General features: G+C 31.5%; 1 protein-coding gene across 1 annotated transcript in view; it reads right to left on the reverse strand.

Annotated features, from left to right (window-relative positions):
• sif (guanine nucleotide exchange factor still life) overlaps nucleotides 1-17,853 on the reverse strand; it is a 193,370-nt gene that overhangs the window by 12,013 nt on the left and 163,504 nt on the right. Inside the window, exon 9 of the mRNA XM_088230333.1 lies at nucleotides 13,038-13,189. Within this exon, the coding sequence (XP_088086459.1) occupies nucleotides 13,038-13,189 (152 nt within the window). The remainder of the gene's footprint in view (nucleotides 1-13,037; nucleotides 13,190-17,853) is intronic.

Consider the following 17,853-nt stretch of genomic DNA (forward strand, 5'->3'; position numbering starts at 1 on the left):
AGTCATCATTATTTGACGAGTTATTTAAACCATAACGGAGATATATGAGTTGATAAATATACACCAGTATGTCCAGCCAAATTATTTTTTCACATTTGTTTTACAAAATGCAGCGAAAAAAATAGATAATTTCAGTACTATTCAAATTAAAACATGTCTTCATTATTACAATGAAAACACTGTCAAAAAACTGTGTTTTTCAATTCAGAAGCTTCAGGTTTATATGGACATTGTGGTAGATTGTTGTGGACATGCACTATAAAATAATTTAAAAACTAGTATCATTTTGATCTGAAATTATTTTGAAATGTCGCGTAGTTAAGATTATATATATGTGGTATCAAACCACTGATATAATAATAGATATAGTTAACCTCATTTTATTAAACTCATAAATCAATAATTTATGTTTTTTGATCGATGCGTTTTTACCTCAATTCAAATTTGAAATTTTGAAAATCTTTTTACTGTATCTGTATTTATATAACACGAGCTGTACCCGGAAATGCTTTGCTATTGCTAGATGTGAGTGCATACTCTTATATATATTAAATGAACACAATCGAATGTTTGATATCAATTATTGTATTTAGTCCATATTAAGTATGTAAGTATACATTATTATTTTTGTGTTTCGGTTTACATAAATTGTGAGGATAGAGAATATTGATAAATAGGTATTCGATCATTGATATTCTGTCACTGTCTTGCGACGCCTTCCCGATACTGGGCGAAAAAGACAACTGCCGTCGGACCTTTTGTTAGAATAGACAAAATCGACTTTTCGTTGTCCCGTTTTCCGCACCTAAAAAGTCAACTGATTTTGTATTTTTTTAGATAGATTACCATAGTAAAATCTTCTGTATCGGCACGTCTTGCGTTTTTCTAAAATAGTAGGACAGCAGATAAAACTGTGTCTAGTTCCCATTATAAACATCTTTTGAAAAAACTAAATTAAAGGGACACGCCAATAGAAAATATTTATAGTGTGTAAAAAAATCATTACTCTTGTGTCATAATCCAGAGAAAATACGGGAATACGTTTGTATGAAGAAAAGTAGGACCGCGTTTCCTCTTAAGATTAAACATTATTAAGTACACATACAAAACTTTACTTCATAATGCTTTTATGTAACCATAGAAACAGGTTCAGTGTTCTAATTGTAATTATAATCATCTACCTGTTAATACACAAAGACGCACCCTCTAAAATTATGACACTAAACTGATGCCCAAACGCTCAGTCCTGCCCTACGTATATTTTTTCGTTCTTTAACCGCCAGTCGAGCTTTGACGTGAGGTTGACATTTAATTCGAAACCGAAATGCTTGGTTGTGTTGTAAAAGCGTGAAAAAAACCGTTCAGGTACTTATTTATGATTAAATTGCAAGGACATTAATCAATTTAGTATCCATTAAAAATAATTGTTGTTTGTAAACATTGAAATACAAACTTTTTTAATGTACAAAACAACAACATTCTCCGAATTTTTCAATATTTGCATTTTAGTCAAATGCAACCCTGGAAAATTGATGAAAAACGCATGTGTGCTTCTAACCTTTTTCCATTCAAAATATTAAAGATGTTATTATTTATAAAATTTAAGGAAGTAACTTAGAAAATATTGCAAAAAACCGCACGTAAATCAGTCAAGCTAATTTTGAGTTTTTGCGAGACTAATAACGGCGATTAATTTTTATATATGGATTTTTGTGCATATTTGATGTGTTATCAATCTGTTTCAAAGCGTTATTATTGTTTTCGCAAAACAGATCTGTTCGCAAACAAAACGCCAGCATCAAAATATGGATTTTCATATCAATTAACTGTAAAATAAAATTATTTCGTACCCATTTTTTTTTTAAAGGAAGAATTTGTGTTCTTATAATTTACTCAAATATATTTTAATTTTTGGGGCAACACGTTGTAAATATCTTACTATTAAAAAATGGAAACTAAGTTGAGGTAGAGTGGGGTTCGAACCTCGGATCTCCGATCCGTGAGTCCGCAACACTAGCCGCGGGACCACAACCCGATTTTGTTACTCATTTAAATGAAAAAGGTCCTTAAATTGATTTTACATGTTTTGACTGGGTAAATTTAATTCTCAATCTCTTAACATGGGTCATCTCTAACGAAATATCTTTATATTGTTTTTGTTGGATACGTACGTTTTATTTAACAGTATTTTCATTTTTAAATCTGCCTGCCATTGTTTTGCTTACATATTAATACAGTTATTGTAGTAGACGAATACTTTTTTACCAATAATATTTTGGCTATAATATTTTCATATACTTTTAAAAGAAAAATAGAAAAAGTGGAGGAGTATCGGAAATAGCTCAGACACTTCTGGTAATATACGTAATTGGTAAGAACGTGGCTATAAAGCTGATGAATGGAGGCGCACCTAGCATTTATTCTTTGATCCCCACTCTAATCTTAGATATCTGAACGTAGACGTACGTATAGCCTTAGAGTATATACATATATAGAGGGATAACAAAACATTTTACCAATCCAATGCATGTTGCCGGTTATAGCGGACTCATTTTTTACAATATGTTTTAGAACATTTAGATGAGAGAAAGGGAGACAAAAAAAATCTGTTGGTACGGTCCTCATTTTTTGTTTTGTAGTCGATTTTAGAATTTTACGATGCACATTTTTTAAGTACGCTGCCAGTATTGTTTTGAACTGCCAAACGCTCTGTCGGTATTTTGATGATTGTTTAACGTATTTAGTGCTAATTACATCAAAATTCATTATGCCGACTTGTGCCATGAAGGGATGTTCAAATAGAACTGGAAAAGGGAGAAAACGCTTCAGTTATCACAGGTATTTATCAAATATTATACATTTTCAAATCAATACGTTTTTTGGTAGTTTTCAACATAAATTCACCACTATTTTTGTACTACCACTTGAGCAATTATTATAGCATTTGTTTCTGTGTAATTCAAATACCTTATACATTGGATTTATGTGATTTAAGTATTTTTTTTCAAACGTTTCAATCCAAATATATCTTAAAATGTTCGAAACATGCAAACTCGACGACCTTTTACCGAGTCAACCGACATCTAGAAATAATTCTTTCTCTTTTTATATCACTGAAAGAATATGAAATTGTCGTTTATTGAATGTAACTAAAAGAGATGACAATACATCTGCGCCAATTTTAAATGGTATTTTTGTGACCACTTTTTGGGCGGCTCCTATAATTAAGAATGCCAGGGCTGTGCTTAAAATATTACGTATTCACTTAAATGTTATTTATTAGTGTAATCATTTTATCATAAAATAATAAACATAAAATAGTAATTTAAGGTTTATTTTTTTGGATTCCCGATAGATGAAATAAGGCGAAATAAATGGATCCATAAGACAGGGCGGAACAATTGTCCCCTGAAAATAACAATTGTGTGTTTCAACTACTTTCTATCCATTAATTTGGACAAGAACAAACTATTTGGTACGTGTAATAAATGGTACCGTACCCCCCCCCCATGTTTTCAAAAACCTAACTCGCTATGGGTAAATATACATTTATTTCATATTTATATACCATAAAGTCGGAAAAATCAGTGTACGTGCATTAGAAGATGTATAAATGTAGAGGAAGCGAGATCTACATGCAAAGACAGAGTGATATGGTGTTCTATCTTTTCCGCCTACCTCTTTAGTGAAACGACGTGATTTCTCCAAATCACCAAATTGGAAGTGGTATCTTCACTCTATACAAAGATACAAGTTTAAATAAAAAAAATAATAGAGATTACTGTTTTCAGTTTTCAAATCAAACAACGAATTCGGAAAATATTTTGTAATTGAAGACCCCGTTTAACCAGTTTTTAAAGATGTAAGTTACAACCTGCCGTCAGAGTAAGCCAATATTTTAACAAATTGGTTAATTTTCAAAATCCATGAATTTACTTTACTGCAGTTTTTCTTGTTTATTATAAGTAAATGCATATTTGTTTATAAAATTAATGTATGTACCCAACAACGTCATTTATAATGTTTATTATTGCTTACTTTAATGTTTTTAAAATGTTTTTAGTAAACTTGTTACTAAATTAAAATAAACGTTTTTATTGTACTTCCTACTCCCTACCAATCTCTGTAAAAAATCGCCTAAAGCTAGGGTTTCCTAGGACAGCGGTGCCCGTATCTTAACGGCCGTAATGAACGGTGATGCGGTGGACAGCCGTCGTAACGGTGATTAGAGAGTGGTTTCCTGGGAAAACGGTGTTCGTAACACCGTTAAAAAATAAAACCGCTCTATAGTCACCGTTACGACGGCTGTCCGCCGCATCACCGTTCACTACGGCCGTTAAGATACGGGCACCGCTGTCCTAGGAAACCCTAGCTTAAGTCGTGCATTTGTGACAACCCTGTTTTATAAACATCTGGAAACGAAAAACTTCAAACTTCTTCAATAAACAAACGACCCCCTTTTAAAAAATTCTTACAAACTTTGGAATAGTACGGACTCTAAGATATATATACTCTAAGCGTATAACGTAGAGAACGTAGAATCTAGACGTAGAAGTTTATTTATATATTTAAAACAATAGTGTTATTGTTAAAAGCAATATCTTTCGACCAACCGAAAACAAACTAGTGAAAAATTGTCTCAATTTGTACTTTTTATTTATATTATACGAGTTGAACCCGGCAATGCTTTGCTATTGCTAGATTTGAGTATATATTACCATACATAGATTCTCTAAAACGTTCTTGATCTCTTTTGTAATATGTTAATATTAACAGCTCCCCAGGGAGTTGAATCCAGTTCTTGTCTACGAAATTTGGACAAACCCAAAATATTGTTGATAAATCCACCTGGTCCATGAAAAAGTATTGAAATTAAAAAAAAAAATATATATAAAATAATGCTTTTACGTAACTTATATTTCCCGCCCGCTCGGAGGCTATATAGTTCCTCTCTGCAACTTTAGTTTAAAAACACAAATATGTGTTAAATTGTTATAAACATTGAGTTAAGTCACTAAGGTGTGGACATGCTATAAACAAAGAGTGAGATAATTAATTTAAAGCATTGTTTTATAAACGTTATTATATTCAACGCTTTGTTCTAACCTAACCTAACCAAAATATATTCAAACGCCACAAACTCTCGTGATTTTATAACTGTGCTTCTGTTAAAACTGTTTAAAAAAGTGTTTATTTGTGAAGATCAAGTGCCGAAATTTAACTATTTATTATAAAACCATTTCTGTATAATATAGTGCTACCTATCTATGTTTATTTAAAAATACAAATGACACATTTTTTCCTGTATCACGTAAAATTACTCGAATATCAAAAGTAATACACAAGTTTATCTGACATCTTAATCAAAGTACAATAATAATAATAATCAGAAATTTTAGGCAGGAAACATGGGTATAGTAATAACAAACAAAATAAAAAAGAAGCGGATATATTCCTTGGAACCTACACTCTACACTTCGCACACAGATGCGTTTCTACTATCATCTCCCAGGGAACAGCCAAATGTGAACCAAGTGTTTTTACAGTTATTTACTAGGAAAAAGACAATAGATCCTGTTTACGGCATACCAAAATAAAACAGGGACGAGTTTGAGTCTGGGTATCATCTATTGTCTTGTTAACCTTAATAATAAGTTGAGGAATGCTATCTTTGTTCACTTTTTTATATTTTACTTTTTGTGCTGTTAGATGTTCACTTAATTGCCATACTTACTAGTTCTTTGCTCAATGTATTATTATTGCGTTTCTTAAAATTATTTCTTATTATTAACTTTTTAAAATCATTCTTATGTTGTTGAAATTCCATTTGTCGGTGCGTTTTGAAGCTGCAAGACTTTTTGTGATGTTAGCTATCATATTATGTAAATGTTATCAACTATCAAATATCTAACTTTAGTAAATGGTGTCTAGAATTTCAACCGTCCATGCGCTTAGTAGCTGCAAGACTTGTTGTTATCTAAATTCTAATTTTATAAATTTGTTTTTTAATTCGTTTTTTAAAATATCACTTCTGTAAACTTCATTGTCAAATAAAAAAAATAAAATTAAAAATGTTAATTGGGGCTAGATTTCTTATTGTCCATGCGCTCTGTAGCTGCAATACGTTCTGTTATCTAGCTCATATAATTCATATAATTGTAATATATCATAAGTGGAGACGAGGAACTAGAATCCTAACCGTCCATGCGCTCTGTAGCTGCAAGACGTGTTGGGATATTTATTTATTGTACAGCGCCCTTGAGTTGATTTTCACAAAAATGGCGCTATATAAATTATCCAAACATTATTATTGGTATTAGTTTCAGTTTTCTTAAATAAAACCAACGACCTATTAAAACACATAGACGCACCCTGAGCCTTCTAAAATTATAACACTTAACTGATGCCCAAATGCTCAGTAATGCCCAACGCGTATTTAGTATTTTTTTAGCCGGCAGCTAGGTTTTGACATTTCATTCGAAACCAAAATGACCGATTGAAGAAGTGGAAGAAGCAGGCGGAAGAATTCTTCGAGGGCATAAAGAAGCTTGTGCCATTGCTCACCAAATGCATTAAACGGGATGACGATTATGTGGAGAAATAGTCAAAAAGTGTATCAACAATATCTGGCCGATGAGGTAGAAAGTTTTTTAACTTTTTAGACATCAAAGTGAAAGGGGTCTAAAAAGTTGCATTTTAAATCACATTGAACGTAAAATTATTTAAAAAAATATTCCGTGCTACTTTTGGCCCTCAACCGAGGTTTGAAGTTTATAACTGTCTGAACATTTTGTTAATTATCTACTCGTATATTGATAGATAAAATATTTTTTAGTAAAGATATAACTTAATCACAACAAATTCGAACACGTTTTAAAACCACCGAAGTGCCAAAAGTTTATACTCCGCGGAACTAATTCCATTGATCGCCTGGTATTGACGAAAACAATGGCTCATTAAAACAATGCTACCCATTTATTACAAAAAAAACTGCAACTCACTCCCTTAGACGCTTATTAAATAAGGTTTTATGCACATTATAAAATTTAATTGGACTAATTTTCTCAATTAAATACAAAATATCAGCCGGTTTAGCGCAAAAAAATAACTTTTTCGAAAACTTCAAGCTCTGGTTGAGCGCCAAAAGTAGTATCGAACAATTTTTTTGAAATTTTTTGCATTCTGAGTAATCCAAAAGGCAACTTTTTTGACCCTTTTCATTTCGGAATTCGGAAAAAAAATTTATCGACCCACCCTAATGTACATACACTACATAGTACATAATATGTTAGTATGTAAATAAATATTTTTGATTTATATATCGAAGAGTCCCGACTTAACACGGAATTAAAACGGAACAAGTCGGGACATAAAAAACATATAATTGTGTCTATGTAAAATTGTGTATTTTGTGCATTAAATAAAAAAAAATAAAAAAAATAGTGTAAACTGAACAGTCCATTAAAGACAATCTTTCATAGCTTTAGTTTATGTGTGGGTAACAAAGTTTTCGAATGAAATATTTAAACGTGCGCACTAACACAAATAAAAATAGTATGTTTACTTGCCTGACCGACAGGCGCGAGCACATTAATGTGGGCTATATTAAACTTTCGAATGCACTGCGATGTAATGCAAACAAACCCACTTCTACATCCCACCATAAGTACATTTTGTGTTTTTGCAACACGCTCTTCTCCAGGGAGTAAGGCGCTGCGCTGTGGTTGCTTTTAAAGTTGTTCTTATGTCTTAAGGCTGTAGTCTGGTAAAACGCACGCAAAATTAGGAAATCATACGATTTTGCCATTTTAATACAAATGTTTTTTTTAATCACGCTATAATAAAAAAAAATAAAAACATAAACTAGATAAAAGCAATGGTTTTTAATGTATTGCTGTAAAAAAATATACTTTAAAGTTTTATGTAACTAAAATACTCGTATAATTACTTTTAGACCGGCAGATTACGCCATTTCAAATTTAGACTAAACTTAGGGATCTGGGATTTCAATAAAGACTAAGTATTGAACAAAAATTTGTTAGAATAATTTAAAGATAATAAATTGAACATGAAAGTGGTCGAAGCAAAATTTAATTTTTTTGTTTTTGAAAAGAAATACAAGCATTTTAAATCAAATACATTTTTGTGATATTTTCCTTTATTTCTACGTAAAATTATGCCTTCAGTAATACAAAAAAAAATATTGTAATCATTTAGTTGAAACCTTTTTTTATAGAATTGTATTCTCTTTTGTTTTAATAAGAAGATAATTCTGAATGTAGTATTTAATTTATGACAACATCTTATTTACATTTTTATGACCTTTAGACCTGCCCTTACCGAAAACGATATTTTTTTTTTTAGGAAAAAGAAATATGTGCGTTCTTATGATTTACCCAAATACTTAATTTTGAGGGCCATTGTCAACGAGTTGTAAATAACTCACTATTAGAAAATTGAATCAGGTTGGGGTAGAGCGGGATTTGAACCACGGACCTTTGGTCCGTGAGTCCTAAACACTAGCCACAGGACCACAACCCGATTATGGTTTTGTTGTAGGATTTTTCATTGTTTCTGAACAGAATAACGACGCTTCGTCGCCATGGATTAATAGACCATTGTATTTTTTTCATAGTGATAGTTTTCATGGGATCGGCAATCCACACGAGCTACTTTTTATCTCGAAAAAATACATTGGGAAAATTCTTATTGATAAACGAGAAACTAATCAATTACTGAACTAATTTCTGAGCGAAGCTGCGGGAAAAACCTAGCATAATATATAGAAATGAAAACTATTCATCGTTATAAGACGGTTTTTTTATTTCTCATTGTAATTCATACATTCGAACAATTTGAATTAGTTTTCTCCTTTGGCTCCCTTAAACAAATGATAAGCATTTCACGTATTTCGAAACTAATTTTAGAGGAACATGTTGCGCAAACGTGCAGAGTTATTTAGGGAGGAACGGTAACAAATTACAAGAAAATATTTCAATCTGTCGCGTTCATAAAAAAAGGAGGAAGGCTAAGAAAGCATTGTATAGTAAATATAATAAACACGACATAGTATAATTTACTTTCATGGTACGAAAGAAGGTGGCGCAAGCGGAAGAAATGTAATAATTAGTAGTGGTTGCGTGTGAGAAGGGTAAGAAGAGTTTACAGAAACCAATTTGTGAAGGGAAATTATCCCACCACTATTTAGATTACCTTGTCATTTATGTTAAGTGTACATTTTACTCGGCCTAATTGTAAACTATTCCCCAATCCACAGCACCGAATACTTATACATACTTCAGACGAAAGCTCGGATACATAGAATTAAAAATAGTCCAGAAACAGCGTAGAATAATATTTGAATACATCGGACTGTGTCAAAAAAAAAACTTTTGCCACGCGCATGCGTGAAGTCGCTGCGAAATCTTGCCAGATCGCAAAAAATATAAGCACAACAAAAGTGTAATTAATATTTTTAAAAAAAAATACAATTTGTTATTTTCTCTAAAATGTTATTGTACACGCTGAAGCATTGATTGACCCAACAGAGTAGATAAGTAAAGGGTCATTTAAGAAGAGTAATTTTATTAATGAACTTTGAACTTAAATAAAACAATTTTATTTTCCATAAAACAGATATTTTTATGTCATGTTATAATATTTGATGTTTTCAAGATAATGTCGGTCAAATGTTCACCCCCGCGTTGTTTCATCCGAGAGGTCCATTTTCATTAGCATCTTGCATGGTAGGCAAACGCACGGACCATAATACCACTAAGCTGACGATGACATTTCTGTCCAGATTATACCATCCAGAAAATAGACTAGAAATAACTTATTTAATAAAAATAGGTTTATGAGTATTATTGTATTTTGGTTTTTTATAGTCGTATTTTTCTATATATGATATCCATGTACATGTTCTACGTATTTTTTGACTAAGACTAAAGTATAAAGATGCAGATAAAAAAATAATCGATAAACACATAGTTACAATTTAGTACAAAAAGATTACGAATTTGTATTAAACAGATCCACATATTAGTACGCAAAATAACCGTTTCTTTTGATGCTGTCTAAAGTATTATGAAATACGTAATAAGTACTTTTAAAATTAAGGTAAAATAATTGTCAGTTTCTAGTAATGTAATTTGGAATGCAACTGTTGATTTTATTTACTGGATTGTCCAACAGATTATCGAACAATTAAGATAATAAGTTATCCAGTAAAAACAATACTTAAATTAGTCACTCTTTTGCTACTTAATTATTTTATGGATAAAATGACCTTTCTTTTTAATTTTATTTCAACAGAGAGGGAAAATATTTTTGAGAAGGGAATTTTGAAGTCTAGGCATTTAGAGGGCTTTTGACCTGTCATTGGCTGGTTTAAGTAGCCACTTTACACACTGTGTAACATTCACTATTCTGCCCATGTTTGAACATCCACATTGCCTCAACTCTTCCATCTGTTGACTTTTGTGAAGTAAAAGAGCTGAAACCTTTATCACGCGGGAGAGGTTCATCCGGCTAAACCAAATCACCTACTAGGCAACGCTTGAAAACAATTTTCCAATTTTTATACTTCTTCTTTTACCAAGTAGTTAATTCAACAATGTTTGAGTATGTCCAAATGCTTACAGACTGGCTGGATTTCCTCCCTAAGGAGTTGTTTATATTTAAAAGTTAAGGAAATGTGGATGTTCAAACATGGGCAGAATGGTGAATATTACACAGTGTGTAAAGTGGCCACTTAAACGAGCCAATGACAGGTCATAAGCCCTGTAAATACCTAGACTTCCATATTCCCTCCTCAAAAATGTTTTCCCTCTCTATTGAAATTAATTTAAATATAAATAACTCCCTAGGGAGGAAATTCAGCCAGTCTGCAAGCATTTGGACATACTCAAACATTGTTAAATTAACCTTCCTATATTTGTTTTCATAAATATGTGTGTTTATTTATAATTTCGGCATTATTATTTCAGATATTAAATTACACTTTGTAAAAAGTAAATGATGTACTTTTTGATTACGTCTACTGTATCTTTTTAAACATGTTTTTCTGACTTTTTAACTTTTGTATAACTGCCATCTATTATTGTTTATTATGTATTATAAAATCAAATTTGTATTGTAAAAGCCCAATGGGCGTTTAATGTATAAAAACAATATATATTATTTTTATAGTACCTATAATATTGAAAAGCTTTAAACGGATGACACCTACAATGCTAAAATTTTACTTAGGTTCTGATGAACACCTTTCAAGGTTTAAAACAAATATATATGTTTTTTAAATATGTTCTGAAAAGAGGTGTTTTGAAATATTGCGATAAAAAGTTCAATGAAAGATTTGCTTTTTTATAATTGAAGTTAAAAATGCGGATATATCAAAACGAGAATTTGAATGGAATTTATTACGAGAGTAATACTTGCTGATTAACTTTTTTTTGTAAAATTGAAAAGCGATGACTCGGTTGAATAAACGCTCAAAGTTTTCAATCACTCCGTCATTATGTCTTGACAAAGGAGTTTTCATAAAATTGAAAAGATAGAGGCAAGAAGGAAGAATATTACGGGCCAGTAAATTTGTCATTCGTTGATGTCCGAATAAAAAAATCAACTGATAAAGGTTTTACTTTTTCGAGCAAGGGACAGATTAATCATTCGTGGACGCATTTTAGAATTTTGGTACCTTTTCGTATTTGAGTTAACTACAAAAATGGGAGACCTGCACGTTTTATTGCGAATAATTTTGTGCATTTATTACGTACAAAAAGTGAAATGAATTCAATCAGCACATCATGATGAGGGGCCATGAATAAACTAAATATAAATTCGTTGTTTATGACATTAAAAATATGACTGATCATTGATATGACTCGATTCTGGATTCTAATAATAATTTATCCTGTCCTCTTCTCCAGCCATCTATTATTAAACACATAAAGTATTATTAAAGACTGATCATTTAACATAACTAGATTCTAGATTCTAATAAAATGTATCCTGTCCTCTACAGCCTTCTATTATTAAACAAATATTTACTTATTCATATAAAGACACATATTACAAAAAAATAATAACGTATCACTAACTCTATGAAACCAACAGTCCTGCGTTATTTGAGACTGACCATTGAATATAACTCGATTCTGGATTCTAATAATAATTTATTCCGTCCTCTCTGGTCTTCTATTATAAAACATATAATGTATTGATGAAATCACGTATATTTATATTTAAGTTACTGATTAAAAATACATGGTACTCTTCCACTTGTTTATTCGACCAATTAGCGCTTTCACCTTCTAATGGGCATTTTTAGACTGGTAAATATTATATTATACAGTGTGAGAAATCCAAAAAAGGTGACCAAGAATTGTCTATAAATAACTTAAATAAAAAAAATATGATGTATTATTTATGACTGACCATTTAAAACAGTTCGATTCTTGATTATAACAATAATCCAGCCTTCCTTATTAAGCACTAGAGTGAGTATTTAAAAAAAACAATATACAGAAGGTTTTAGGTTCGATTTCCGGTAAGAATACAAGAATCTAATGTGATTTTTCTCAAGCGTGGGTTTTTTGTGATGTAATTCACCACTGTTATTAAGCTTCCTAGACTTCCTAAAACAAATCCTAATGAATCGTATCGTAGTTTTAGTAATAACGTTAAGTATATAAATAAATAAATACCCAGCAGGAATCTAGAAATCCGATGAATTTCGATCGATTCGATTTGATTTCATTTTATATTGTCTACTAAAAGTATTAATAAATAACATTAAATCTAAATACGCAAATAAATAACGATTTTTTTATGATGTATGTAATACAAGCAATCTTGATTGCATCCATAATTATGAATATAATTAGTCAAAATGCACCAACCGGGTATGTCAAACGTTTGCATGTGTACCAAATAGTTAATTGATTGAAATAAGTGGTTATATTTATTTTCATATTTGCTACACGGTGAGCGTGGACGAATACGCGAGATTGTAATATCAAGGGGAAGATACTCACTCCAGCCGGGGGCGGGTACTATGAGCCCCGATATCATGTCTTCAGAGATCAGGGCGGGGTCCCCGGGGGGAGGAGGGCACACGAGGCTGTCGATGATGTCATCGGTGGCCCGCAGCAGCCCGGCCAGCTCCGGGGGCTCCGTGCGGGACGACCTGGAATTAACAAACAACAAAGATGTTCAGTGCTACGGCAAATTGGGTATAAAAAATGATTTCTTACACGCGGTAAAAAATAGAGCATTTATTTGAATGGCGATGTTTCTCGAAAATGTAAGAAAAAATTAATAAAAATGAACTACTTTAAAACGTCACAAGTTCATGTGAACACGTGTTTATAATAACAAATCAATTATAGCTTTATTTTGTCGTAATAGATTTCTGGTTTCCGGGGTAGCCTTGTTTTTCGACGCTTAGCGTCTTTTGAAGTTAAGCCGGTGCAAATAAATCTACGTACGAGGTTTTACTTTAAAATGTCAGTTTACTTGGCGCGGTGAATTGAACCAGTGACATTGCGGGCGATATGATTTTTAAGCTTCGGTGAGGGTTTTAAGAATGAAAAAAAACTGAAAAACATCATAGCAATGATACTACGATACAAAAAAATAAAATGACTTATATGGGTTAGTTTGATAGCCTATTAACAAATAAAAAAGTATTTAAAAAAACGTTGACCTTCCTTTTTCGAACATTTTCATTCAGAGATTCTAATGTTACTTCCGAAGGCTGACCCTTGAAGCCACAAAATATGAGTTACTTCTAATAATACCCGTATGCAGAGACAAACCTTAAGGTGAGGAAAGTACATTCTAATTTCAAATGCAGAGAATAACCCGAAGGTGAAGACAATAGAATGTACTTTCCTCACCTTAAGGTTTGTCTCTGCATACGGGTAGGTATAAGAAATGGGTAGCAAACTAAAACGTCGAAATTTGAAAGATTTCAATAAATATCGGAAAATAATGTAAACCCAAAAAATATTCCAAAACACTGCATAAAACAATGTAATGTATGTATTTATAATTTCGGTTTTCAAAACTGAGAAAAATAGCCGAATAATGTAGATGAAAATTAATTATTTAATTTAAACAGAGATTTACACAGAATTTAATTTTTACAGAGTGTGTGCGGACCAACTCTGCTTCACAAAATTATGACAGGAATAGTTGATTGTGTAGTTGACTGTGCAGAACTACTTATACCCGTATGCAGAGACAAACCTTAAGGTGAGAAAAGTACATTCTAATTTTAAATGCAGAGAATAACCCGAAGGTGAAGACAATATAATGTACTTTCCTCACCTAAAGGTTTGTCCCTGCATACGGGTATTAGTTCAATAACAATACATGTGTCAGCCAGGACGTGTAGACGGTACCACCTGTTTTATGTACCAATAAGTAAAACATCGTATGTTAAAAATGCTTTTTTTCGTAGGACTTTTTTAGTGTACAATACAAAATTTAAAGACATAGACTACACAAACATCACTCTGTTAGATTGAAAATTTACACTAAAAAGCATTATGTAACTTAGTAGACATTATAATAATAAATATGTACATCTCCCTTCCCCTCCTTATCCTCTTTTCATGCATCCTTGTCTAATCCCGCACAATTTACAATAACTTACTGTTGTTAAAAAAAATATTCTTTGATTATTGAGAATTATATAGGAGTACATGAAAATAACATTTTTATATGTATAAACTTATATGTAATATATTTTATTTCATAACTTTGTATACTTTGTGGAAATCTGTTATTAGTTCTGAGTTTATACACTATATCTATTTGTTTACTTTAAATATGTATGTCACTGTTGGTTTCCCAAATAAAATAAAATAAAAATAAATAAATAAAATATAGCCTTGGTGTAAAAATAGGTAGCTTGCATTGATTTGGAGCCAAACCATCGAATCAATTGTTTGGTTTATTTTTTTCTGTATAAATAAATGAGTCTTTTTTGACATTTACTTCTTCTTCTTCACGTGTCATGTCGGGTCCCCCGACGTTGACGATCACTTAGGAGAAAGCTTCCCTATTCTGAGCAGTGCGAAACAGCTCTTCCACAGTTCGAATCCTGATCCATGCTCGGATGTTTCGAAGCCAGGAAAGCTGTTTTCTTCCGACCCCTCTACGTCCCTCGATCTTCCCTTTCATTACAAGCTGATGTATGGCATATTTATCACCTCTCAACACATGGCCAACATATGAAATCTTACGGAGTTTAACAGTGGTGAATAGTTCTCTATTAGTATTGGCTCTACGTAATACTTCATTGTTGGTTATCATATCGGTCCAAGATATTCTTAACATTCTACAGTGGATCCACATTTTAAATGCTTCAAGGCGGTTTATAATATTAACTTTTAGAGTCCACGCCTCTGCACCGTACAGTAAAACAGACCATATTTAACATTTGACCATTCGTTGTCTCAGCTTAAGGTTTATATTATGGTCACAAAGAAGATTTTTTATTTTGTTAAATCCTGTTCGGGCTGCTTCTATTCTGTATTTTATCTCAATATCGGGGTCTAGATTTTCTGTGATGATACTGCCTAAGTACCTAAACTGTTTCATTCTCTCAATATTGATACCTTTAAGTTGGAGATTTACATTTAGATGACTCTCTCGGCTAAAAACCATAAGTTTAGTTTTGTTTCCATTAATATTTAAACCAAAACGTTCACCTACGGATTTAATCTTATCAAGCAGTTCTTATTTTATTTTTTATTTTATTTTATTATTTTTTCACGCCCATAAGGCTTTTACATACATGAAAATTTTACAAAATATAAGTATATAAACAACATTAAATTTAAAAAATACAATATAAAGCAACAAAAGATAGAACGGTGTTAAGAAGTAAAGTTGGTATAAAAAAGAAGATGAGTATATAAACAGCATAGATTTAAAAAAAAAAACACAATATAAAGAAATAAAATAAAGGAACAAAATAAAGGAACAGTGTTAAGAAGTATAGTTGGTATAAAAATAAAAAGATGAGTGTATTAACAACATAAATTCAAAAAAAAAAATATATAATATACTGTAATAAAATATAGAACTGTGTTTTAAAGTTAAGTTGGTTTTAAAAAAATTAAAGAAATATATATATATTTCTATTTTTTTTAATAAGCTAAAGAAATACAATTAAAGGTTTAAAGCAGCTAGGTACATAATGTTATAAAATACAATATGAACAGAATATTAAGTTCTATTTGATAAGGAACATATACATTGATATTTAAAATTTACAAGACTCACGCTAAAGACATCGATGTTGTTAGCATATTGGTTCGCGAGTACATGCATCCGCATTACTGGCGAATTCGCGCTGTAATTGGTCGATGATGGACCGCAGTAGAACAAAGTATTACATCGGGTAACTCGACCAGGCACTCGCACATTAATCAAATTGATAAGTTCACAACAATCGAACATCGACATTATTATTTTAAACAAAAAAAGCAAGTCATTTAATTTTCGTCTGTTTTCTAATGTTTGGATGTTTAAATAATCATTTAAGTATGAGTAATTTATGTATTCAATCGGTATACTTAATTTAAAATTGATAAAACGCAAAAATTTATGCTGAACTCTTTCGATGTCCTTAACATGAACCCTGTAATGCGGTGACCATATAACTGAGTTATACTCGAGTTGACTTCGCACTAGGGCAATATACAATGTTTTCATTATGTTTATAGACTCAAAATCCCGTATCGTTCGCAGCAAAAATCCCAAGGTTCTCATGCTCTTATTTGTAATGTTTTGTATATGTTTAATAAAACTCAGTTTTTCGTCAAAAAGAATACCTAAGTCTGTCATCTCTGTAACTTTTTCTAAAGGTGAAGAATTTATTTTATACGTGAAAACGATGGGATTTCTGTTGCGGCAGAATGTCATAATTTTGCATTTTTGAATATTAAGAAATAAATTATTTTTTTTACACCAATTATACAAATTATTAATATTTGATTGCAGAGTTTCACAATGATTAATGTCCGATATTTTTTTAAATATTTTAATATCGTCCGCAAAAAGCAAAACTTCGACATCATGGAAACAGGATGTAATGTCATTTACGAACATTAGAAAAAGAACAGGCCCTAGGTGACTGCCTTGTGGAAGACCACTAGAGGCAGAAAAACAGTCTGATTTTACATTTTTGATTTTTACATATAGATACCTGTCAGATAGATAAGCTCGAAACCAATCAAGGATAGTTCCACGAAAACCCAAACCATACAGCTTACTTAGTAATATTTTGTGAGAGACTTTGTCAAACGCCTTAGTAAAATCGGTGTATATACTATCAACTTGATTTTTATCATTAAAGGCTTCCGATATGTAATTATGGTAAAGAATTAGGTTTGTGGCAGTTGACCGCGCCTTTATAAAACCGTGTTGTTTAGTGTCTATTATATTTGAGACATCATGTTGAATTTGGTCAAGTATGAGTGACTCAAAAAGTTTGGGTATGACTGATTGGATGCATATAGGACGGTAGTTTTTAATATCTGAGTCGTCCCCCTTTTTAAAAATTGGAGTTATATAGCTAGATTTCCATTTGGAGGGAAAACATCCCATTGACAATAGTTTATTGAAAAACGTGGTGAGAGGTTCAGCTATAACTGAGGCACATTTTTTGAGAAAAATAGGCGGAACATTATCAGGACCTGCTGATTTATTTTCATCTAAAGAGAGTAGTCTCTTCTTACAAGACAACATATTAATTTTACAGTTTGAAAGCGTAATTGTTTTATCAAAAGTAAAAGTTGGAATCTTATCATCTGGAATAGGTTCATCATACACTTC

The sequence above is a fragment of the Micrasema longulum genome, unplaced genomic scaffold (assembly GCF_059751315.1).
Source record: "Micrasema longulum isolate JH-2025_06_02 unplaced genomic scaffold, ASM5975131v1 h1tg000747l, whole genome shotgun sequence".
Classification (NCBI taxonomy): Eukaryota; Metazoa; Arthropoda; class Insecta; order Trichoptera; family Brachycentridae; genus Micrasema; species Micrasema longulum.